The 26,137-nt window shown below is 42.8% G+C and overlaps 1 protein-coding gene across 6 annotated transcripts in view; it reads right to left on the minus strand.

Moving 5' to 3' along the window:
- Positions 1-518: 518 nt before the first annotated feature.
- UGT8 (UDP glycosyltransferase 8) overlaps positions 519-26,137 on the minus strand; it is a 34,838-nt gene continuing 9,219 nt past the window's right edge. For all 6 annotated transcript variants that reach the window (XM_036382286.2, XM_036382292.2, XM_036382289.2 and 3 more), the window contains 5 exons: positions 19,591-20,414; positions 6,720-6,862; positions 5,101-5,177; positions 3,747-3,966; positions 519-2,815 (listed from right to left, as the gene is read on the minus strand). In XM_036382286.2, coding sequence (XP_036238179.1) covers positions 2,452-2,815; positions 3,747-3,966; positions 5,101-5,177; positions 6,720-6,862; positions 19,591-20,412 — 1,626 coding nt within the window. In that variant the 5' untranslated portion in view covers positions 20,413-20,414 and the 3' untranslated portion in view covers positions 519-2,451. The remainder of the gene's footprint in view (positions 2,816-3,746; positions 3,967-5,100; positions 5,178-6,719; positions 6,863-19,590; positions 20,415-26,137) is intronic.

The raw sequence follows: 26,137 nt of genomic DNA on the forward strand, positions 1-26,137 counted from the left end.
GAAGTTGAAACACAACAGGTATTTCTAGACATGAGGTGGATCAGCCTCATCAGGAATTTGGCAACACAATGAACACAGCAAAAGCCTCTTCCTGCAAAAGAACTGCAGCATGTTTGTACCTACAGAGACTACTCAAGAAACCAATCCATCATCTCAGCTAACATCACTGTGAAAAACCTTTCAGCCCTGCTTTTCAAGTCAAGAGTTTACCAAGTACAGGAAAACAACAAAACAGAAACCACTGTGCCAGCTATGTCCACCAACCTCAAAAAACTTGAATTGCTTTTAAGAAATGTAATGAACCATTTTCTCTTTCAATTCAAAGCTCCTACAGGAAATGGACCTACACTCACAAAAACCAGATATATTTTTGATTTCAAATATATATCATGCACCACAGTAAACACTGAAAAGTTAAGTGTACCCCAGTAAGCATCCACACTTAAGTACACACATACAGTGGGTACTTGGAGACAACCAGCATCCAGCTGAACAAAAATATACTTCCAACAACAGAATTTCTCTATTAAATCCATGTTTATTGCTTAAGTTTTATCACAGTGGAGATTAAATTATGCTTAATCATCCGGTCAGTGCTTTTGTACCTTCTTTAATGCCAAAAAACCCCCACATTTTAAACCAAGTCATTCATACACTCGAAGTCTTCTCACCATCCCACCATTCATCGCCTCTGTGTGCTCCTGTAGTTGCCACGGGCTGCGAGATTGTAAAAAGGTATAGCTAAGAGGCTTATATTTATAATACCATTTTTGTGTTCAAGTATTCAGAGAGCAGCACGAGGAGCTGCCCTGCATATTAGAAACATATCTGCACTGTTATTTATTGCTGTAGGACCGAGGCTCCTGATGGAATGGTGATGAAATTTTGCATCACTGTGTATGAATATGAGCTCAGCATCCCGTCATCATCCCAACTCCTCCCATGTTAGTGAGCGACACAAGGCAAAACCTCAGGACTTCCCTCTTTTCCCTCTCAGCCACGGGACCTCGAACTACAAATAAATAAAGCATACACTCACAACATGTGTAGTGCAAATTCCAAGTAAACAGAATGACACAGAAATAAAACTCAGAGTTGCCAACTTTGGTTCAGCAGGGCAGCAAGGATCCCATGCCCAGCATTCCCACCCCGGGAGCGCGGGGTCCCGTGTCGGCGACAATGATTGAAGGAGGCTGCTGGGGGCAGGGGGACACGGGGCCACCTCCACAGCCAGGTGACCAGGCTTCACCCCACACATGCCACCAGCCCCAGGCAGGACAGCCGGACACAGCCCGCGGCACAGAATTCCTATTGGCAACAAGGTGGAACATGGATTGCGTGGCCCAGACTAATAGAAGGTAATGTTTCTGTTTCTCCAGAGACAACTGTTGAAAGAGAACATCTACAACATTGCGATTCAGAAAGAACTTAATGAGAATTAACAGGAAAGACATTCAACTCTGGGGGAGCGCTGTGTGGGGGTCGTTCCCTTTAAACAAACCCCAAGGAGTGGTTCGAGTCTTGCACAGCTCTGGGCCATCACAAAACCTCCTGCACTAAGCACAGAGCTAGATTTTTATAAGTTTTTTTTTTTTTTTTTTGCTGTTGTTTCACTTATTTTTCTTAATTATGCAAATCTACTTCCCACACAGCCATATTTGGAACTGAAATAAGACTCCCTAATATTTTTGTGGCATAAATTCCGTATGCAGAGAAAGGCGACAACATTTTGTCTCAGTTAAAGTTAGGACACACTGTAGACTTACTCAGGACCCTTTCCTCCAAAGTACTGGTAGCGAGCAGAAGAGTCATGCAGCTTTATCAGTAAAACGAGTACATATTTTTGCCATTTTTCTTCAGTGCTCTTTAAGATTATTCTTATTTTTTTTAACATTTGTTTTCTCAGTCCACAACTTGCTATTTCTTGCATAAAGACTGGGGGAAATCACTTGTGTTTTAAACAGCATTCTTACACAACAAGTTGAACCTTCCACAAAGGAAACACAGAACTAGCACTAGAGAGTTCTCTCAGCTAAAAAGATGGAGATATTAAAATAAAAAAAAGGAGAACACCTCTGCAAATAAAAAGAAACCTCTCCTCATTTAGGACACATACACTGAGCTTTTAAAAGCTGAAAATTCATAAATATGGTCATTGTATAGAACTTCAGAGAATTAAGGCTTCTAAAAACTTCAGTGCCAAAATAACCTCTCTGCATATCAGTATTAAGAATAAAATATTTTCCATTTTAGGTTGTGCTTGCCTTTTTTTTTGTTGTTTTTTTTTAAGACCTCTCTTAGTTCCGTAGAATTTTGTCACATAATATTACATACTGAAGGGGAGTGTTAGAACTGCTTATTGAGGTTTTAAGTAGTTGTTAGAGACTAAGTTACAGCGATAAAATTTGATTACTGATCTGATTCATTACTACTTTACATGGGGCTGTTGGCTCATTTCACCTTTTTTTCATGCTTAATGTGGCCGTTCCTTCTATACTTGCCATTGGGGATCCCGTTCTGGTAGTGTCCATTAACAGCGCTATGTTTGTCATTGGACCAGAGATGTTTGCTCTGCTTGCAGATTAACTTTGCCATCCTGGCCAAAACATAGTAAAGTAAGGCAGCACCCACTAGTAGGACCAAGGCAATATCCAGTAAGAAATACTGAAAGAGGGAGATGCTGTAAACAGCAGCACGCAGGTGCTGGGCTCCATTGTGGCGCAGGATGTAGTTGATCCAGTACACAGTCCGGTTCACTGGGTGGCCAGGCTGGTCCTTGTGGATCTCCGACAGCCGCAGCGCCCGCTGCCGATAGCTGGGGGAGGGAAGCAAACAAGGAAGAAAGGAAAAGCTGTCATCTCATTGTGCAACTGAATCAGCAGAGAAATGGACAACAGTGAGAAACCTGGGGTTGATTTTGCAATAAACCATTTCCGCTCAGGTCAGGAGTTTCGCCCAAAACTTTTGGTTTTTCACCCCAGCAGCTGACCCTGCCAATTTCTTCCTTTCCTGTCTGCAGCTTATTTACACAGGACTTGCCTTCACACCAAGGATAATTGCACAAGGGGAAGGTGATGCAACTGATGTTATCGAGGTTGCTATCAACATTCCCCCTCTCTGCTGCTTGTTCCTGACAGCCATCTCCTTTCCCAGAAAGGCTCAGCTGCCATGAAAGCAAGAAGCATCAATAGCACCATGCTCCAAAGTTAGGGTTAGCCCAATACAATATACTGCCAGATAACCCCTCACTCATTTTTATCTGGATATGAATGGTATTATGAGCCAGAACATGAAAATAACACTAAGTATAATTTTTTTAATAATAAAATCACAGAACTTAGAGGCACTCGTCCTGAATATCTCCCCATTTTAGCTAAAATCCAAACTATGTACATGTATCTTGCTCCAGGCAGCACCACAGCCAGACTGCGCGTGTGGAGTAATCCAAACAGACACAAAGGGACCTTAGTCTGCAACACGGAATAAGTTGGGACAGGTTTGTTTCCATAACCTCTGTGCCCTCCACATGGCAACTGCTACAAAGAGCAAGCAAGACAACTGAGTTTTGGTGCTGAGCAATTAGCCCAGCACCCACACAGAAACTTCAGCTGTTGGGTAATCCTGGGAAATGGGACAAACACCCAGACTTGCCTCAACTGCACACATAAATCATAAAAGGCAGTTTTTTTCCACTGCACAACGGTTTCCTATCCATTCACACACAAGCACAATGGCTCATTCCATACCTGGGGTCATTAATAACTTTTACTAGGGCTTCATAGAGCTCACTCTCGGTCATGGTCTTCCAGTTGAGCAGAATTCCCATCCCTTTGGCCTGCACACGGGTCATGGTGTCGTAATGGTCACCGAAGAGGGGGATGCCCACCACCGGCACCCCGTGGTACATGGTCTCAAAAATGCTGTTCAAGCCTCCGTGACTGAGGAAAGCTTTGATGTTAGAGTGACCTGGAACCACAAGAGGCACCAAGGTTACAAAATGCACTTCTATCTCCTATTGTTGAAGCACCTGGGTACAACAAATTGATCACCATGTTTCTATAACTGCAACTCTGGCAGGTTAATGTTACTGCAGCTTGTTCTGAAGTTCTACCTTGGTGAAATTCCTCCTCTGCTAAAATTCCTCATGCATTAAATCATTTCCTTACGCACTGAGAGAGAGAACAGCCAAAGTAAAGAAAGAAAATTCTCATGTGTATGAGTAGTGTAAAATGATTAATGGAGTAATTCATATGCATTGCCCACTCCTGAGGAGCTGCAGGTGGTGACTCCAGCAGGTCCAGCAGTACACCTGAGCAAGGGGGAGCACACTTGTATGGAAAATAATATTTTTTTTAACGGCAGGACAACTGAAGTCACACTCTCCCTCAAGTTTCACAAGCCTTACTTGAGCTTAGCAAGACCTGACAATCACAGCAACAGCCTCATGTGATGGGAAAAGCAGCCTGGCTGCCTCGGAGCAACCCTGTAACCAAAACAAATCTACCTGCTCTAGGAGTCATCTGCCTACTCGCTACATTCTCCAGCTCACACACACTGATGCTTAATGCACTCATCAGCTCCCATCAGAGCTGTTTTGGGAACACACAGGCATCCAGGTGTCCCAGAAGCAGTCAAATATTCAGTGGCCTCTCAGATCTGCAAGGGGCCCAGGCACCCTTTGACAGGGAAGACAAAGAAAAATAAAATATCAAGTTTCATTTCCCCCGAGAACCTGAAGCACCTCAGTTCAACAGAAAGGTTATCAGTTTGCATCACATACCCAGGTTCTGGTAGAGCTTTCTTGTCTTTATAAAACAGTATTTACGGACTCCTAAAACTTACTCTGATGCTCAGTTTCACGACTCCTCCTTGAACAGGGCTTGAACTTAGGGAAAACATGCAATTTGTACCAGGGAAAGACAATTAACAGAGTGGTGTTCAATTCTCTCTTCAGAGCCTAATTTCATATTCTTGCTCCATGACTGCCATGACAGAAATTATCCTGGCTTTATAATAGCTGCTAATTCAGTAGAGTATTTTTGGAAGAACAAACTGAACTCAAGAGAGAATAAGCAATAAATAATGGAAACAGATACTCACCAAGGAGGTCATTTTGTGGCAACCATTCGATCAGCTTGGTATTGTTGCCTAAATTCCTTGGTTTGTTTCCTGAAAACCTAAACCAGTAACATGAAATGGAAACAGTTATCAAACCCTCCCAAGCAACTACTAAAGGATAGGGTTGTTTTTTGTATTAGAGAGGACTGGAACTGCAACTTCAGAAAGAACCAGCTACATTCCCAATGAAGCAAAACATACATTGTTGGAACTCTGGTTACTGAACAAAGAATCCACAACACATCTTTGCAACTGGCCTGTACTTCTGTACGTTGAAAAAAGCCTAAATTATTTATGCTAAGTTATATAAAAGCAATTAATTATGCTAACTAGATAAATAGTTTCTTTATGCCCTAACTAGAAGGGCATAAAAAACTACAAAAATCCCTTGATTTAATATCATGACATTAAGACAACCAAGTAGTACTCACTACTTTTCTGTCCAACACACAGGTCCATGATCTAAGGAGCAAAACCAAACCCCAAAAACTCCAACTTACAGCTGACTGATCTATAAATACCTAAATTTTAATAGAAGGCTTTAAATGAAATTGTTGGGTTGACATTAAAAAAAAAGCTGTCCTTATGAAAAATCCTCCAGATTTATTTACTACAAAACATGGATGCTTCCTAAAGAGGCATATTCCAGGGAAAACATAGTAAAAGGAGAGAAGAAAAGCAGCGAGATAAATTTGGATTATTAATTAGAAACCAAGCAGTGTTGTGGGATTCATAAGAAAACAAAGGCTCTACTCCAAACAAAAACTGATGTTAGCTTCACTACCACAGATTCTGTGCCAGAGCCTGAAAGCATTCTATTTTTCCTGTTCATTAGTGGGATTTGATCCTTGAACTACAGACAGCAGCAAGGACATTCCTTAAAATATTGTGGAGAACAGGCCACCAAAACTATTAATACAACTCCAAGAGTGTGGCAGGGTTGTGAGACACCTACATGAAGTGTAAGACGCTGAATATTTGAAAAACAAGAAATAGTTCACATGAACTCCACCAAATCATATCAGAGATGCTTGACACCAAGCAGAGCTGACTAAACAGTTTTTGGATTTTTACAGGGAGTTGTGAGCACCACTCAAGATGTTTTTAGAACTAAGAATGCTTCTTACTGACTCTGACTTCTAAAAATTTCTCCTCCTTCAATTTCTCACAGAGAACAAGCAAGTGGGAAAATCAATAATGAAAGGCTGTGTTTACACATAAAAAGAGGAAAAGGGCCCAAAAGAGTGAGAGAAAAGGGAAAGAAGAAAGAAAATGGAGGCTTTTCATCATCAGAATTCATTCTTGAGCCCTGGGGTAGTTCCTTCATCAAAAATAGGGACAGTAGGTCCTAAACGTTATAACCTTAGCTTGTTTTCACGGTCCCTAATCCTTCCAAGGACATAAACTCAGCCTAGGAGTGTAACCACGCCTTATTCTGCCACAACAGTAACTGCTTCTCCTTGTTACCAGGATATTGCAGTATTTTCATGTTGAGTGTTTTTCAGGAGTGCCACATCGTCTGTGCCACCCAGGCAGCCTCAACTCCAGTGGCAAACAAGCACTCTCCAAACCACCCCAAGTTGCTCCAACAGTGCCTTTACCTCCAGATGACCCTTTGGGGCAGCCTTGCCAGGGCATGTGCCAACTTATTGGCGATGTCTTCTGACAGGTACTTGACTCCAGCACCGAAGGAGACGAGGACAAAGCCGTTCTCGTGAGCGCCGCTCACCCACGCCTGCAGATCCTGTGGGAAACAAAGTTCACACTGAGCACTGCAGGCAAAGCACATGAACGGTAAGGAAACGTGGCTGTGAATGAGCAGTTGGTGGTGCATTTGATGCTTCAGAAGCCAAGGTTCACAAATCCCAAACATCCCAGAAGTCACTGGGAACGATGGCTCGAGATTCAGAATCCAGAGCAGAGGTGACAAAAAGCAAAACCCTTCCGTGTTTGTTTTAGCTGCACTATTAACCACCAGCAGCTTCAGACAATTTGTCCCTCCTTAAATGAGCAGTTGACACACACGCACAAGTTACCAGGCTGCATTTTAACTCAGCAAGGCATAAATAAATCCATCTCAGTATCAGCTTGGAAGCCCTGCACAGGAGAAGTGTGAATGAAGCCCGGGACTCAGCTGTGTCATTTCCAGCCTTTAGCAATGGGAGAGTGCTTCAAAAGCCTCGTTTTGCTTTCATTTATATAAAAAGAATAAATACAACTTGAAAGAAGCCAGAGCTTCTAAAAACACTGTCAGTTCCTACTGCACAAGGAGTAAAGAAAACATACCTTTTACTTTTTAAAGCATGAATTTAAATTCTGGGTTTTCCTAACACATATCAGTCGGAAGAAGAATATCTCAGGATATGGTTTAATTCTGGTCTCATCAAGTTTAAGCACAAGCCTGCTCAACACCAGTGCAGCAATAGGAAATGAGCAAAGAGAAAGTGAAGAGCCCTGCTCACAATGTGCCTCTTGTCCTGGTAATAAATAGGAGGGCAGACAGTAATGGAGTAACGCCGAGCTGTCGTATCCCAGCACAAAATCCAGCACGCTGCACCGGGGGCTGTGTACTCTCTCTGCTGTAAAGCAAAATAATTTCCATTTTCTTTAAATCCACTGCTTGTCCTTCTCCAATGCACTCTTTTCCTTTTTTTTTGTTCATGTGGAGAGAGAGGGAGAAGGCAAAGGAGGGGAAGTGGCTCTGACCTGCCTCAAAGCTGAATCATTTATTAGGGCCTGAACTTCTGACACCAAAGTTTCCAAGTGGTTTTGTGATTTATTTAAAGCTCGTCCTTGAATCTTACTTCAGGACCTAAGGCACACTGCAAATGTCATTATATTAGTCACTGTAGTGCTTCAGCTAGTTACATCTTCAAGTCTTTTCCATCAGCTGTTTAAAGCTAAAGAGAAAATAACTTTTTGTGGGCTCTAGGACAAACCATCCTGAAAAGCTCAATATTCACAGGTCCTGGTCTTCACAGGGCACTCACCCAGCCAAAGCCAGAGGTGAATGGGACAAAGGACCTGATGTCAAAAATCTCCAAGTGCTTCCTGCTTTCTTCACTTTAGCCTTTATGGGTTTGACCTTTGGCAATGCCAGGTCCCTCAGAGCAGAGGGGAAGTCTAAATTAACTGGACATAGACTACTTACACAGGGCCTGATAGGATGAACCCAGAAATGCCAGGTGCCTGGAAACTGGTGTGGAATGGGTGAGGAAACAGGAAAAATAACAAGTGTCACTTGTGCTTTTATAGCGGAAAACCCATGGAGCAGTCTACTAAGTTCCAATTTGATCCCTGGAAAGCGATGGAAAAGAATCCTAGACCATCCTGGCATCAGAAGGTCCTACCTGTGACTACCTCTCCTTGGCCAGACACTTGATTTCTGCTGCTGGAAAGGAGCCTGTTCTAGCTGAGAACAGGCTCCCAATGCCACTGCTCCTCTGTGCTTTATGAGAAATTCTGGGAGAATTCAAAGACCCCATGTATTCACACAGTAACAATTACACTTCATTATAGAAGCATAGAGGAAGTATAAGTATTTCCCTGTAATGGAATTTCTAAAATAGCATTCAAAAAAGCCCCGTATACAATACAAATAGCTGCTAAGTACTTATAATTTTATGTACAAGAAGAATAATTTTTAAAAAAGGAATTTTGTCACCTACAGACTTTTGCATTTTGCTGTGCAACAGGAAAGCAACCTGCCCTGTGTTGTTATGGTGGTTTCATAGCCAAGCCTCTGTAATCCTTCCCTTTGAAGGTAATCCCACTGCTTCAGTGGAACATCACATGGACAAAGGTGAATTTAAAATCTTGACAAGATTGGTCTTGGCAAGACAAAATCCTACCATCAGGCCGAAAGCATGGGATTTGTTTGTCATATAAAATGTGATTACATTAAAAAAAAAAAAAAGCTGGAATACTGAGGAAAAAAATAGTTTTTATCAACAGAACCTTAATATCCAGACCAGAGCTGGATGATGCCTGGCCAAAGCTGAAGCAGAGGAACCTAATGGAGTATCCTTTAGAATAGTAAATTAGAAAGAACGCAATTTATTCCTCAGGGTCAAAACTGCCCAGTGCCCACCTCAGGAAGACCCAGAGAGTTTGATCTCAGCTTGGTGTGTTTTGACATCATCTGGAAAGTTCTTTCCTACCCCAGATTTTATCTGTGTTTTACATGATGCTGTTACCAAGAGGAATTGTTTACCTGCCCTCTGACCAGCAGCCCCTTCCCAATCTGCTTCCCCAGAGGGGTGCTGGACATCATTGCTGCAGAACATCAGCTACAGACTTGTCGGGATGAAGGTTTTTCCTGCAAACATCTGTATCATTCCTAGCATAACACAGCCCTGATTCAAGGGGATCACTACAAATGTAGGGAGCTGGGTAAAAAATAGGCTATGGAAAAGAGGGAACTTACACTGCATCCTCTTAGAGCTCCCCAAGTCTGTGATCTGGATGATTATTATTCCATTATTCCCAGGTCCTTAAACTTACTGTAATTATCTCTGTGATAGCTTTTTAGCATGGAATTTCTACACAGAGGAGCAAGTGAAACTGAATCCAAGCGAGTGGCATTGCCAGGCCTTTGGTTTTAAGACACATCTGAGTGTCCTGGTACAATCAGCCAGGCCATGGCACAAAGCCTCAGTATTTTCTTGTATTTTGCCTGTTCTTTGTGCAGCATACAAGGTGTAGCTGAGATACCCACAGCAGATAAAGAGCAGGCTGTGCTCTTGGCACATCTCTGAAAGGGATTGAATACTTCAGCAGCACTGTGACTGTGGCTGTCAATGTCACTTCATTCTTCCATGTACACTCCTAATGATCACCAAAGAGAAGCTGGGAGCAAGGCTCACAGAACCTGAGCACTGGAAAAAGCACACACTGATGCCACAGAACAGTTTTTTCTGCCTACAATTTCAGCAGCCCTCAGTCACCTTCCTACCTTTTCCACTCTCCAGGGCCATATTAGCCCTAACATCCCCCACAGCAGCCTCGATGAACCCACAAAAAAAGCCCTCAGAGACACCCAAGTTCATCCCCATGAATTCACCCCTTTCTTTGTCTTAAATCCACTTACACTTTTGACCTCCAGCACATTCTGCCCGGCGATCTAATTACTCTCTGTATGAAAAGGCACTGAGTCAGGATGAGTCATTAGAGCCACCCTCATTAAAATCAGCATTCCCTAGTTGGGCAGCACTTCACAGCTCCTGCCTTGCAGCACACCCGCCTCCTGCCCACTTTAAAGGATTTCCAGGTTTCCAATAAACTCAGGATGGTTTTCTTTTAACACAAGGAAAGGAAATGACCATTTTGGAGAAAAAAGTCGGGGGAGGGAGTTTGTTGCATGATGAGCTGCTTTGAGCCTTCCTCAAACTCTGATTCAAACTTCAACTGAGCACAGAAGTGAGAAGTTAATGCAAACTTAAGATATAAATCATCAGGACATGCACTTCTTTAAATGGCTCTTCCTTTCAGTGACTGGAAGAGAACACCTAACCCTCTCCCACACACAGAAATATAAGTAATTTTCAGGTTTTCTTAAAACTGAAAATTACAAGGGTTGAGGCAAGGGTTTTTTCCTTCTAAGTCCTAGCACAGCCAAGAGACAACATTGCCTCGCTGAGGCTACACTGCCAACTTGACAAACCCAGCAGCGACTTAGAAACAGGGATCAGGCTCTTCCCTTCCAAACCAGCAATCAAACCTGAAGGAATTATAACCCCCAAACCTGGATGAACTTGACACAAAACTGCCAATAGAAATGTATAATGAACAATCAGAACAGACACTCCCAGAGCTTGTGTACATCATGTCCATTCAAAGTGTAGGCCTGGGAAGCCTAATACAGCACATTCACATTCTGAATTGAACTGTAAACTAAGTTTTCCAGCTCAATTTTGCTTTTCATGCAGTTACAGCTCTATACACACTCATAATAAAGGACCACCTAATACACATATTATAACCAATTCAAATTTTCACTTAAACAGTTTAAAAAAATAATAAATAATGCAAATATCACCCAATACCTATATTAATTAAAATTTTCTCCAAAGTTATTTTAAAAAGAAATAAAAACTGCATACTAAAGCATAAAAAACTCAAAGGGCCTCTACTCAAAACACTGTGCCCAGCCCTGCCAGGTCTCTGCTTGTTTCCATGCAAGTTCTGTGCAAATCCATGTCCTTTGGGAGAAATAGTACAGGACTCTGTGCTTGAATAGGGACAAGAAGCACTTATTGATCCATGCTGTACTATAGGAGCGAGGGGGGAGGAATAAAGACATAAAATCCATCTTTTGACCAGTGTGAGACAGGAATGCTATTGTGCCAGCCCCACTGTGTGGGCTTTGTTCTGCCTGGTGGTCTAATTAGCCATTCTCTGCAGGCCCCAGTGCTGAACACACAGCTGTGAGCAGGGAGCGAGGGCCCAGCTGGCAGTAACCAGTGGTGCCTAATACTGAGCTTTGTTTCAAATAAACAAAGTGCACAAATACAAACATAACTCGGCGTAATATCCGAAGCTTCCCCTGTTCAGCTGCTCCATTCAAATGTGCAATAGCACAAACGCCTGTTCTTCGGATATGGTTGCAAACCACCCTTTCCCCAAGGCAGAGCACAGGCATCCTATGCAACTTCTACAAAATGCTGCTAAGAGCAGACAAAACCAGATCTATTTTAAATTAAGAAGCCACATTAAGCCATCTTTAGAAAAGAGATACTCACTGATAAATTAACAGAAAGGTATAAAGATTTTTTTTTTTGAGTGCCTAAACTTTTCTGCTGTCCTCTGAATAGTATTTCTCTCATGTGACATAGGTCAATCCTGTATTAATACATTTTTATTTCAGATTTTACTAACACAATGTATCAGAACAGGTGGTCTAAGGTCATACCGGTGCACTTATACAACCTTTACTATCACAAAACAAATAAAATAGTATCGTATAACCTGAAAGTTATAAAACCCCATAATTCCACAGGAAACTCAGAGAAACTATCACTCCAGGCAAAGTAAGCTGTTCGTATTTACTTGCCATGAATTTTAAGTCAGTCTAGAACCAAAAATGGGAGTTTTTATTTGCTTGGAGCAGCAAAGGACACAGAAGAGGCCAGTGCACACAGAGGGCACGAGGCAGAGGATGGACTCAGCCTCCCTGACTCCGCACATCCAGCTGCTTCTGCTGGCTCCGCATCGCCCAGCGCCTCGCTCAGACTCCCAAGGTGATTTTCCACTGCTTGAACTCCTGCCTTGTAAAAACTAGGGGCCACTAGGCAAAAGCCATTCTCTCATTTTATCAGGACTTGCTCCTTTCCATATCACCCATCTTAATTAAGTTCTTAGTTCAATTAAGGGCAGACACGCAGTTCCCAATGAGGATGGGACCCTCCTGAGCCCCAATGTCCCTCTCCATTAATGACAAGTTAATTCTTCTCTCCCCTAGGCTTTATTAATGAACTCTACCTTATACAACAAGTGCATGCAGTTAATATTCACACCATTTTTCCATATTTTGTAATTCATACTGGCACAGAGTGAGCTAACTCCAAAAACAATACCTTGTGCCCATTGAAGAAGCGTACCCAGACTGTGGCATTAGACTAAATCCCTGCTTTCTTGCCAGCTAAGAAGAAAGACTTAATCTGGTTTTTTGCTACCTGTTGGGAAACAAACTCTTAAAATCTGAACTGTTTCCTAACAGAAACCCAAACATTGCTAAGTACAGTCACCACATACTAATCTGACATTGCTGTTAGCATTTCCAATATTAGACACAGATTGAGCCCTGCTGAAAAACAGACATTTTCCTGCCATATTTTTCAACTAATTATTTGCTGGTTTTATATATACACCACTGTGTATCTGCCTTCTCCACAACATATGAGGTATAAAATTAAGTTTAAAAAAAAAGTCTTTAAAATCCTACAAAGCTTTCCAGTGCCTAGAATGTTGTATTTTTTGATCCCAGACCTTAACTGCCTTTTCCCATTTAGCATCCAAGAGGGACAGCAAGTTTAAGTCCATTTAACTTTAAAGAGGAATGTAATTCTCACTCCAAACCAGAGTGAGGAAATGCAGTCCCTCAAGCCTTGACTGCTTCACCTGAGCCCCCTCCAGAGCTGCAGGCATATCCAGTGAAGCTCTGGGAACAGGCTCTACCCAAAGCTAGAGGTCAACCAGGGAAGTGCCGCGCAAGGACTTCCCTGGTGCAAAAATCCATTACTCACCAGAGCTCTGGCAAGCACCCTGGGAAAGCAACCTTGCTTTTCAAATGAATGGGAGGAATGGAAAACAAGGAGCTTGCCCTTCAGGAGAGGTTATTAAAATCACTGCAAAGGGATCCTCACACCCAGGGTTCCAATTGAAAACCTTGCTGGCATTACCCCACAGGCAGCATTCTGTTAAAAACACCCCCAAAACCACCTTCCTAAGCAGGAATGGAAAACTTGATTATCAAATGGAAATGCAAACCAAGGTCTTACCAACCCTCTGAGCTGCTCCATACGGAGGAAAAAACTCTACAGGCATTAAGAAAAAAACAGTACCAAGTATGGAGACTTTTTTACTTATTCTGCCTACAGAACAAAGTTAAATGAAATTGGTGAAAATACAGTTAAAAAGAAAATTGACAAGAAGCTAAATTATAAATACAGACCTCTGGACTACAGCTACTGACATACACCCCCACCCATAAATCCACATGATAATCTCATTTAACTGAGAAATTTTGTCTGTCATTGTTCTAGTATGACACCTGTGCTCTGTGGATGGTAGGACATAAGAACTCTAAACTGGAGCTATAAATCCTTTAATCTAACAACTGCAATTTCTTACTCATTTTCCTCTTCAGATAAAACAGGTTTTCGTTCTTCCTGGGGTTTACTGCCTCCCTTCTCTTTCTTTTAACAGCTTTATAAATACATGTAAAGTGCATATATATATAAATATGCATACATATATATATGTACACAATACCCATATATATTTCTATTATATTTATATAAAAAAGCCATCAGTCACCACAATTTCTTTGAAAATGCTAAGGTCAGCTGGCTTCTGAGCCTGTGTAAAACCCACACCTTCCAACCAGACTCCCCTTGTCAGGGTAAGCAGCGGAACACGCTGCCTGCAGAATTCCCCTTGGGAAGGCTCAGGAAGATGTCTCCTCACAAAGCTGGGGACACCTCATCCCCCAAAACAAGGTATTAGCCATAAACAAATTATCCACTTCACCTTTAAGCAACTAGGACATCTGAAAAGCTGTCTTGATTAATGATTTTTTTTGAGTCAATAATATTAATAATTAGGTTTGCTACTTGTAAATGTCAAGCTTTGAGCACATCCCAACTTCCCAAATCATAGCAATATGGTACCCAAACTCAAGGATATTACAAATACCCCAGGAAAAAAGAACACCCTTTAAAATAAATTCCTATCTTCTGTTTTATGTTATAAATGGGAGAAATATGGGAAAAACACTGGCTTGTTATTTGTCCTCAACAGAGGTCATTCCTCAAAATTTTCCAAGAGACACTCACTTAAACCACTGCACGTTCCCAAACTGAATAAATCTTGTTAGTTTGTGTGTTCCAATATGAACATGATAAACTAGAATATTTAAAACCACAAAGCCTATTTACAGTAGTAGCTTAATAAAGTGTTGGGTTGCTAGGGGCTTTTTTTTTTTGTATGAATGAAAAAAAAACAAAGTCACTTCTCTTGGTTTTAGCTTTCAGCTTTCATCATCTGACCTATCCAACATCTAAGGTCTGCAACTTCTATTTTCCATTCCAAATACAAACAACTGCTTGAACTCAAGAAATAACCAGCCTGGACTGCAATCCATGAACCAAGTAAACTCACTTTTTGATGGACAGCACAGGCTCACTGCAGGTTTGGTCAGCTCATGGGATGCCAGCTTTATGCCTGGCACATGCACCTGGAGAACCTGCCTTCCTCACAAATTTAACTGGAGACACTACCAAGCTCCAAAATCAGCCTTGTGTCCTTTTCCCAGTGTCTTGCACTAAACAGATACTGAGTCAACATTTCTTCCCAAATTTAAAACGCAGCAGTACAGGAGACCAGACATGGTTCACCAACCCAGTTCTGCTGGAGCAGCTGAGACTGGACACTACAGTTTTAGGACAGTGGGTACAACTCTTTCTTGTGGATCAAAACATCAAGTTCTGGGGGGAAGAAGCTTTATCTAAAACAAATTTCAGAGCTAAAAGACATGATCATACAGTTCAGTACAGAATTCACACAGTGCTGCATCATCTCCACCATCCTTAAAAGACTTTTTGCCTCCCCAGCTGACAACCACAGGCATTTCCAAACAGCTCTGGAAATGCTTTACATCATCAGGAACTTACTGTCCAAACAGGTCTGTAAGAACCATTTCCTGGACTTTAAAAATAATACTAAAGTGATGGTACTATGCCATGCACAACAATCCACTGCTACAGTCTGCAAGGGCTTATAGATGTGTCCTTGAATCTGAATGAAGGAGAAAAGCCACGTTTAAGGAATAAAACATCTCTTGATTCTCCCACCCCCTGTTCAAGATACATATCAGTATCAGCTAACACACCGAGTAAACATACAAGTGTCAGCAAGGCTCAGAGAGGGAAAAAAACCAAGAAAACAAACCAAAAAATACCAAAATACTTTTTAGTGAAGATATTTCAAAGGCACCAATTTGCTGCATAGACTTTGATCTGTATAATAACGAGCTCAGATAAGAGATGTCCATGGAGGAGTGAGGAAGTTCCTGTAATTATCTGTTGACAGCTGCAACTGTAAGGACAAGTTATTACTCCAAAATGAGAGCACCCTCCTCTGCAGCATAAATTCAGTTTCCTCATGGACTGAGTACTTCCCAAGGCAGCTGCTTGGAGCACCCCTCAGCTTCCTGCCCTGATTCAGGGACTTATCAGGCTGATTAATGCCTGGTATGCACCAACCTGGTCACAAGGCAGAAATGCCAGAGAAGAGGCTTCCCAAAAGAGTGTCCCTTTAAAAAGCCAGCTTCATTCAGGTCCCTCTGGAGAAGTGTAGTGAGAAAGAGGCAGAGGACCCTGTGATTTTCCTAATGGCCAATGACAGTTATCTGCAAAATGCTGCCAGGGAACACCATACCCTCAATAGTTTAAGGCACTGAGGACCTTAAGAACTTGATAGCCAGTCTCTTTCTAGCTTTTCATCCTTTGAGGCTAGTTCTGTTCACACTGTCCTCTAAATAATTCAGCATATGGTTTGATGAGATATGTACACAAATCCTGGACTCTGCACCCACCACCCATAAGCAAAATAAAATTTCACAAGCATGTGGGATAAGTCACCTTAACCATCTCCTCATCTTTTACTGAGCAGCACAGCACACTTCAAGCCAGAAGCACCATCCAAACCCAGTTTAACCAGTGAAAATGTCACACTGGCTCTCACAGAACACAACCACAATCGCCCATGCAGAGCTTGGCAAAGGCACCTTCCAGCACGGCAGAGCCGAGTGACAGGGTGTGCTCACTTCATCCCCCCGCAGCAGGGATCCCAAGGGGCGATGTGCCATGCTCAGGCACTTCAGCCACTGCCTGCCCGGGTAGGGCTGCCCCTGCCCTGCCGAGGAGGGAGCCCAAGGCGCCGCAGGGAGCCGGGCAGAGCGGTGACCTCCAAAGGAGCCGCTGCTCTCGCCGCTGGCTCCCCCTCCTTGGCACGCCGAGCACTGCGACTTGCCGAGGGACACTGCGCCAAGCGCAGCCCGACACCGGGGCACTCATTGCCCGGGAGGGAGAGAAGCGAGCAAGATGGGAGCCTTCCCGAGGCATCCGGGCAAGCTGCAACCCAAAGGCACGCTCGCAGTTTGTGTGCCACAGCCGGAGGCTGCAGCGTAATTGCTACAGAGCTCAGCCGCAGCTAGAAATCGTACTTGACACACGCTAACTGTAGAAGCAGCAGGGACGATGTGCCCCAGGATCGAAATATTAATGCAGATGGGACAGCAAAGCTGGGTCAGGTTATGTATTTTTACATATACACACACATACATGTAAAAAATACAGTATTAACACAGATGACCAGCAAAGTTGGATCAGGTTTGTTTCCTCTCACACTGTTACACAACATGAATATTGAGTGCCCACTGCTACATGCTACCTTTAAATCTGTGTTTTTCCAACTTTTCTTTCAAGAAGCTCAGGGAACATGTGCAGAATCTGAGCAGCCACAAAACAGAGCTACCCCATCCCCTGGAATGAAAGAATGGCTGCCATGTAACACCTTAAAAGATCTTGACCTTTATCTCCTCATTGACTGCTTGTTAGTTCCTGCCTCTTATTTTAAAGATGCTGGTTATGAGCAGAAAGCTAGAAGTTTTAACTAACGTTAAAATAGGCATTCCATTATGATTAAACAACTACTTGGTTATTTTTGGCGAGGGAGGAAAAAAAGGAAAAAACTATTGACAATACAGGGGCACCACTACTGAGGTGCCCAGGTAGTCTGAGCAGGTATTTTGGACTTGAAAGAAGACCCCTGATTTTTTCCCCAATATTTCTCTAGCAGACAAAGGCTACTTACATGCAGTTTTGGTGAATTCAAGACACCTGAAAGACTTTTAATAACAGCTTTAGTGGGCACATTTTAGCTGCTGTGTCCTGCTACAAGCTCCCCTTTTCTCATCATCATCCATGGACAAGAAAATGACTTGAGAGAGCTGCTGAAGCATCACCAGTTCCAGCCCAGCATAGAAACATGAACTCTGCTTCTGGCTCACCTTAATGCACCAAACTAGAAGCTGCAGAAAATAAATTAGCCAAGGCTGCTGCCTCGGAGATGCAGCAAGAGCAGAGAGCAGCCGCAGCACACGTGCTACCTGCACTCGCAGCTCTCATCTGCCAGGACAGAGGGACACTTAGGAATTGCATCCAATTGCTCAGCAAACACAAACTGATTGCCCAGTAATTTACCTACAATACACACCACAGGGGGATGTGTAACAGTTTCGGCATGGACAAATGACAGGATAAAAAAGGAATATGCTCACTTTGTCCCTCTCTCGCTTTCAATGAAAACTCATGCTTCAAACACTAAGAGAGAATTGCCTGATAATATTGAAAAAGTAAATAATGTCTCAGCTCACTAATAATTATAGGCAGTTTCTTTCCCCCTCTGTAACAAATATTTCCCACCATTTACTTGAAACAGACACTACAGGTCTTTTTCAAGGTCACTATCCTTGAAAAGGATACTGAACATCAAAAGACAAAACAGACAGTGTTAACCTCATTGCCCAAATCGATTATGCAAATACCCTTTTTCTCTTACAGGAAAAGAAATATCAGTCTGGAAAACAAAGGAAAAACTCAATCCAGCCAGCAAAGTTTTCCTGGAGGGAAAATAGGGATGAACTTTTAGACAGCACAAGGGTACCTTCAGTCTGCCTTCTCAGGATACCTGACCCTTCCTTAACACAAACACACTGCAGCACATGTGTAAACAGCCACTTAGAAGCAGCACTGCTATGGTCATCTCTGATGACACTCTGGAGAACAGACAATAGCACCTTTCATACAATAACCAAAGGCTGAAACAGCCATTTTAAGAAGCAAATTGTTGAACACTGCAGGTCTACCCAGTCCTTTGTATCATCCAGCCGAAAGCATCCATTAAAAATCCCCTCCAATTCAAGATCTATTTGTTTATGTACACATAAACCAAAGCGTAAATTACATTGTTTTCTGTGAGATTGTTCTGCCTGTCACTCACCACTGTATTGCTCAACAGAGGCATTCTTAGGTATAACATATCACAGATCACTGAACTAATCAAATTTAATAATTAATCTGTGCAGCCAGGATTTCTGGAGCCAGTCCAGTCACTATCACTGTTTCAGTCTGAAGTTCTGAGCCTGATGTTGTGCACGTGCACAGTAAAAATTCACATCTGAGTGCAGCCTTAGTGCTATTTTGGCCAACTCTTAGCTCCATTTCTCACTCGGTACAGTCTTTCCAGGCTCATGTATTCCTAGTCTTAGAGTCATTATCAAACCTAAGGGAGGTACAAAAACAAATACCATAAAAACACCCATACCATGAAGTTACCTAGCATAAACTATCAGCAGGCTTCTTTAAGCAAAAAACAGTATTCAAACATTCTCCCTCAGGTTCATTTTAAACCATGTCTGGTTAAAAGGTACTGATGTGATTTCCAAGGCAGAGTGCACTGTTTCTCACCTCTAGTGCAGCATTAAACACCTCACTCAAAAGCAAAATACTTCCTGCATCCAAAAATTATTCATTTTGTTGATTTTGCAACCAACAGTTCCCCTCATCACCACATGAAGTGACTTCCCCAGAATATTTCACCAAGCAGCAAGAACAGGTCCCACCTGAAAAATCACTGACATGAGGTCAAGCAGAAAGCACAGGAATTACTGTAAAACTCAGCAAACCTTACTTCTGGCAGAGGGCTGGCCGGCTTCGTTAGGATTCCTCCCACATAAACAACGTTGGGTAGCGTAGGTCTCGGAAACTCCAGTGCTACATCAGTACAAAGCATCCACAGGCTGGATCCATGGACCAAGTCATACATGGACCGCTCTGGAAGAACCTTGTGTTTCTGCATTATCCTTTCATATTTTGGTAGAACCAAAAAACTGACTCCAAATCTTGAAATAAGATAAACAACAGTATTTTTAATCCTCTCGAATAGGTTCATGTGATCTGTGAGCAGCGAGTTAAATTCTGGAACATAGGACAGGGGAGCCGGAGCGCCCACTTCTGCTGGATACCAGAGGCCTGTGGAAAACACGGCGTACTTAACCCCCAAAAGATGGGCTATAACAAATCCACACATCTCATTGGGATCTACCAAGAGCAGGTCAAAGTTCTCCTGTTTGAGGGCATGCATGAGGTTGCGGTTGCCGACGATCATGTCGCAGTTCTTGGAGTAGTGATCCAGGATATCAAAGAGTTCGAGGGCGGTCAGCCTCCCCGAGAAGATACTCCTCATCTTGGACTGGAGGAAATCATCTGAGGTGCTGCTGTTAAAGATCCCTGGGTAGCGCTGCAGTCTGTAGTGATTAGATGGAGGAATCTCTCTGCCCTCAGAGAGGAGAAACACTGTCTGGTGACCTTGGTCATGCAAGGCTGAGGCCAGAGTCTTGAAAATATAAAGATGGCTTTCAAACATAATTGGCGGCACAACAACGATTTTGGCAGCCCTCACTATCCCAACAGCACTCCACAGGAGAATGAAGGCTGGAGCGTACGGCTTCATAGCTGCAAGGAGAAATAAGAGCATTACATCACAGACAACAGGACTGCACTTTGCTGCTTAAGCACACCACCCTTCAGTTTGCATGGTTACAAGTCCTTCTCTGATAGTTACCCACAGGCTTCAAGATGTCCTCCTTCAAGCTGCGACTTTACTCTGATTTTAGCATAACATTATCTAGGGTTTTGTTTTCACATAAGCTAACAGGTCAGAGAATATAGAGGACTTTTTTCCTCCTAAAAGGACATGCAAATTCCTGCCATGTTTTCCTTTAGTATCAATGATGATCAGATACATAGGAGTGGAAAGCAAAAAATCAGGCAGGAAGATGCTACCACTTTGAGTAAGAACCAACTTTGAGCCTCCAAAAATGACATTCTGCTTACAAGAACAAGTGTAATAACAGGAGTTAGTACTGCACACGTGAACGCGGCCACTTCCACTGAAGCACTTGATTCTCAACCTACTTCAATCAGCATTTAAATACCCACTTGAACACCAGCTGAAAAACCCCACTGCCATCCTGAGAGCACTGTTCCTGACAGCAGCACACTGCTGGGGAAAGGGAAAATACTTTTCACACATGGCTGGGTGATTTAAAATGCTGTACGCAGCAGAGGAAAGCAAAGTGCCTCAGAAGCACAACAAGGACATGTCAGAAAATCCTCAGTCACCATCACCCTCCTAGGACAGAGAAATGAGTACAAGCCAAACTAAACAATCTGCTCTTGCCTCGTGCCAAACCAATCCAGGTGGAAGCCCGAGTCTGTTGCAGTGTCCTTTCTAAATAAAAACAACAGATAACACTGCTACTCAGTCCTTATCTCCTTATGGTATAGCCATATAACCTTCCTACAACCCTCCTCCCTCCTGATATTGCTCAGGACTTTCTCTTAGTTAATGTTACATGGGTTACCAGCTAACAAATAGAGCATTTCATATAGCTATTCATAAATTACTATATTCCTATACGCTTATTACGTAAAAATTTTAAGGGTTTTTTGAGTTATATTACTCTGTAGTGAGTTTTCTGAAGGATGTCCCTTTCAGGTAGCTGTAGGCAGCAGATAGATCTCACCTGAGCTCCTTTTTCCCCCAGCTCCCTCAATTACTTCTCACAAGAATTATTGTCCAGATCCTTCACCAGCTTCACTGCCCTTGTCAGGATGTGCTCCAGCACCTCCACACGGTTCATGAGGCAAGAGGCCCAGAACTGGACACAGCACTCAAGGTGTGGTCTCAAAGGGCCAGTCACAGATGGAGAATCACTGCCCTGGCCCATGTCCTGAACAGAACCCTGCTGGAGGGTCATGCTCCTTAGCTAAGAAAGGTGTTAGGAAAAGGAAGTAAACATGGTTCACCAATGAAACATCCAAGAAAAATGATTAATCAAACTCAGAAAAACCCCAATATTGATTCCATGTCCCCATGCTAGAAGCGTTCCCACGGTATTGAGTTACTGCTCCTGTCAACAAGAGCGATATTACAAAACCATGAATGGAGGCGCAGGACTGGCAAACTCAGTTATGTTTTATCAGCAGCAGAAATCAAAGGTTCCAGGAGCCTGAGGGCTCCTGAGGATCCAACATGATGCCACAGGCCAACTCCACTTCCATCTCCTGATCCAAGGCCTAGAGCACAGCACAGAAGAGACAATCCTTAGCCCTAAGGCATAGTTTCCATGGCTGGGGTGACACGTGTCACCAAAGGCCAATGGAACTACAGCCATCCTTCCCCTAGGATGTTGACAGTGTTTCCCCACTGCTTCCTGTCCCCACATTTACCTGGCAGCCAAGTTTTAAACAGGAACCACATGGCACATTCAACTCCTTGTGAAGGTATTATAAATACTAACATGAAAACCTGGCAATATAACTAAAACCATTTACCAAACATTATTTTTTATCCTCTTGCAGTGTATTACTGTCAAGAGATGACACAACACACTTCCCTGGTAGTCTCTACCTTGTGATATCTTCAGAACTAATAAAACAATCACCACTTCTCAAAAACCTATTATGCAACTCCCCTTTTCAACATAAGCACCTTCCACAGGAGCTGGAAAATATATGTACAGGACCTGCCAAGCCATAGCAATATAAAACACATGATGCTATTAGAGCAATGCCGATTAAGTGACATTTTTACTGGGGAAAATGGCATTGACCTTCTATTGAACTTCTGGCAGGAACCTGCAGCCTCATCATTTCATACCCTGGCCAGACAGAAGCAGGGAGCTCAGGTTTGAATTCTGCAGGAACAAGGGCAATAGGTAACAGCATTCTGTAAGCCAATTAATCACCAGCCTAATTCCCATTTGGCAGACTGGGACTGGGGAATGGGTGGGCGCCTGGTGCCATCAGCAGGGAATCAACACACAATCACCCAAGCTCAGCTCCAGGCTCTCTCCCAGACACGCCCCCACTCCAAGGGCCCTCAGCAGTGAGCTCCCCCAGCACAGCAGGTATTCCCCTGGGACACTTGCCTATTCCAGTGGGAATTTCTGCTTCAGCTCATCTCCCCAAGCAGCAGGCAGTGCCCAGGCACAGAAGTCTTTACAAGTGTCAGGACAAGGCCAAGGTGGTGCTCAGCTGAAGCCGGCTAGTAACAGCCAGAGCTCAGGGATTCTTCCTACTAACTCCCAGCCACAATCCAGTTGTCAACTCCCAGAACAAACCACTGGCCAAAAGAAATAAACAGGATCAACGTCCAATGCAACTGCCTTCTGTTTCTGCACACCAGAAGCATGAAAGCAACTATCAGATGTCCTGATAGAAAAGGGGAAAGAAAAGCCCAGAGACACAGAATGATGAATTTCTCTAAGATGGTTGACAATATAAAACCATTTTGTACCTCTATCTTAAGTCCTTCTTCTTAGGATTTGCCTCCATTAAAGGTGTCTGTTTTGGCATCTGAGCTGGCATGCAACATCCTTTTATCACAGGGGTGAAAAGGAAAATCCAAATTTGCTAACACTTAAAAACCCCAAAACATAACGCCCAACCAAACAACACCCATAAAATCATCACTGAATTGAAGACATTCCTTTCAAAAAGGCCCAAAAGCAAAGATATGGAGAAAGGCCAGATGCAGAGTGGCATTTTAGTAGTGAAACCAACTACTCATTGTAAAGGGTTCTCCTATTGGAGCATAACAAGAAAAAGTTAATGTTTAACTTCTTGGTATGCCTTTAACTTTATGAGCAGCTGTTGGAGTAAGTTTAATGACCTCTATGTGGGGGTTTTCAAGTGAAAGAGGAAGCGTGAGTTTTAAAGGGTTACAGAAAAACAAGCACACTCCTGGACAGTCAGACTGTTGGAGCAGTTTTCAGCTGACCAAAACACTTCTAAATCACAACTGGGTTTTTTTTTTAAGGAAGTATTCTTCCATTCACCCAGAAGAACCAAGCAGAACCTACAACAAGAAGTGTGACTACACAGAAAATAATGACTTTCAGAACTAAAAAATAGGAGGGAGGATCTTCCCTCCCCTTCTTCACAAAGTTCTGATACATGAAGGCTGGGCAATGTGGAAATGAAGTGAATGACTGAAATAAGTGTAGTGCTAGCTGACTTGTAGAATACTAATTTAAACATTAAGACTTAATGTCATTTATATAAACATCAATTTTAAATTATTTTAGATGAATTCCAAGTAATAATTGGTGTAACAGTCAATTACAGTCCTAGAACACATACCCAAGATTACACTTAGATTTGCTGCCAATTCTTAATAATCTGCTAATAGAACTTTTTGGCATGTTTGAGGGCTTTCTCCTGTTTTACACTCCTGGCTGCCTACCTGCTCTTTCTGAAACTCAGAAATAGCTATTTGCAAGCCAGCAATATCATTATCCACATTTTCCTCCATGGTAGAGAGATCCAGAAGCAGAAGAGCCTCTCACTCACCTCTATCCAGCACAGCCTGAATGCAAACTGCTCCCACATTTATCACAACTCAAAAGATTAAACAGCTCTTATACGTAAGGACATTAAGAGTCCTTTTTATTCACTAACCAGGAACACTCCTGACTTCAAAAGCAGCAAAGGAAGTTTGACAGAGCTTCAGTTCAGCGATTCAATCTGCTTTTTTGAGTTCCTCCCTTCCGTTCAGCCTTTTTTTAGATCTGTTAAGGTTTGCTGAGTTTACCTGGGCAGTTTGAGCAGGACCTCTGCTGGGAAAGGTGCCCTTCATCCCAAACCGCAGTGCTCGCTGACAGCAAAGGAGCAATCTCTGAGCTGCTGATCACTCACCTTACCCAAAGAGCTCAAATTACTCATTACCATTCCACAGAGACAACACAGGTTAAAGGAACAGGCTGCCACCTCTGCAAGCCCAAATCTGGGAGCTCATGAGCAATGAAATGACTATGCCCAAATGGAAAGCTAATGTGTGCATCCCAGGAATATTATTATTTTTTAAAGCGGGGAAATGTGAGATTTTCGTGTAATTCAGCAAACCAGCAATTGCCACTGTTGTGGTGCTAACACACAGATTTATTCCCTCATCTTGCTCTCAGTATTGTCCCCCTCCCTTTACTACACCTCATTACACAAAACTCCTTATTTTAGAAGGAAGAACACAAACTCTGCTCTTGGAGCTGTAAACTCCCTAAAACTTGACATTACTGTCTGAGCCAATTGGAACAAAAAGGCAGAAACACCATTTTTTCATTTAACCTTTTTTCCAAAAGAAAGGTGATTTAATCAGCAACTAACTTGCATTAAAAGCTGCAGATCTGATGCCCTTTTCACACAGGTAGAGGGACCTTGACCAGTTTTCAGTTAAATACAGCAACCACCCATGCCAGGGTGGTTTTCTCCCAGTGAGGCATATTTGGCCTTAGTTATCCCACCTGAGGTCAAAAAAATTGGAATCATGAGCAGGGCAGTGTCACCTCAGGAGCCAATCCCACCCCACCATGCCCAACTGCAGCCTTCACCACAGACAAACACAAACAGGGTGCTCATTCCTCTCAAAATCAGTTGTACTGTAGCTGTAGTAGGAGACACGTGGTTGAAAGCATAGCAAGAGAAATGCTGAGGGAAGCTGCAGAAGAACTGGTCACAGAGAGCACTACAAACTGCCTCTGGGAAAAAAAAAAAACAAAACAACCATAAGGAGCTGCTGATTATAGTTTACTACTGCTCTCAATAGAAAGGAAGCATTAAAACAGGGAAAGAAATGATGACTGATCCTAGATTGTTGCCCGACATTACCCAATTGAGTGCCACTCCAGCCCTGCCCACTCCAAACTCCATTGACATGAGTGTACTTCGTGTGCAGTTCTATTTGCTTTAGCTGCTGTTAAAAACAGTTTTACAGGTAAAACATGATAGCTGTCCTCCAGAGGCTTGTGAACACCTCACTTATACAAACACAGAGCCAAGCCCTACAACCCAGGCTGCCTGACCAAAGGCCCTGTAAGCAAAGCTTTTTATCAAGCCCCAGATAGGCAGGAATGACTAACAGAAGGCACTTGCAGTTAAGTATAATGCTGAAAGACAAATAAAATACTTCAAGACAAAGAGAAGGTTTCACTAGTCCTGAGTACAGGATGATTCTATGCTAAAAATGCATGTACTCAACCCAAATCTTAGGTGTGCTAGCCAAATACATGAAGGTGATAATAAAGACAAAATACAAATACACACAAATATGCATGAAGTACATTGATTCCAAACCAAAGGAGTGACCAGAGAAAAGAGAAACTCTTCCCTTTTACACA

Source organism: Molothrus ater, chromosome 4 (assembly GCF_012460135.2).
Source record: "Molothrus ater isolate BHLD 08-10-18 breed brown headed cowbird chromosome 4, BPBGC_Mater_1.1, whole genome shotgun sequence".
NCBI classification, from domain to species: Eukaryota; Metazoa; Chordata; class Aves; order Passeriformes; family Icteridae; genus Molothrus; species Molothrus ater.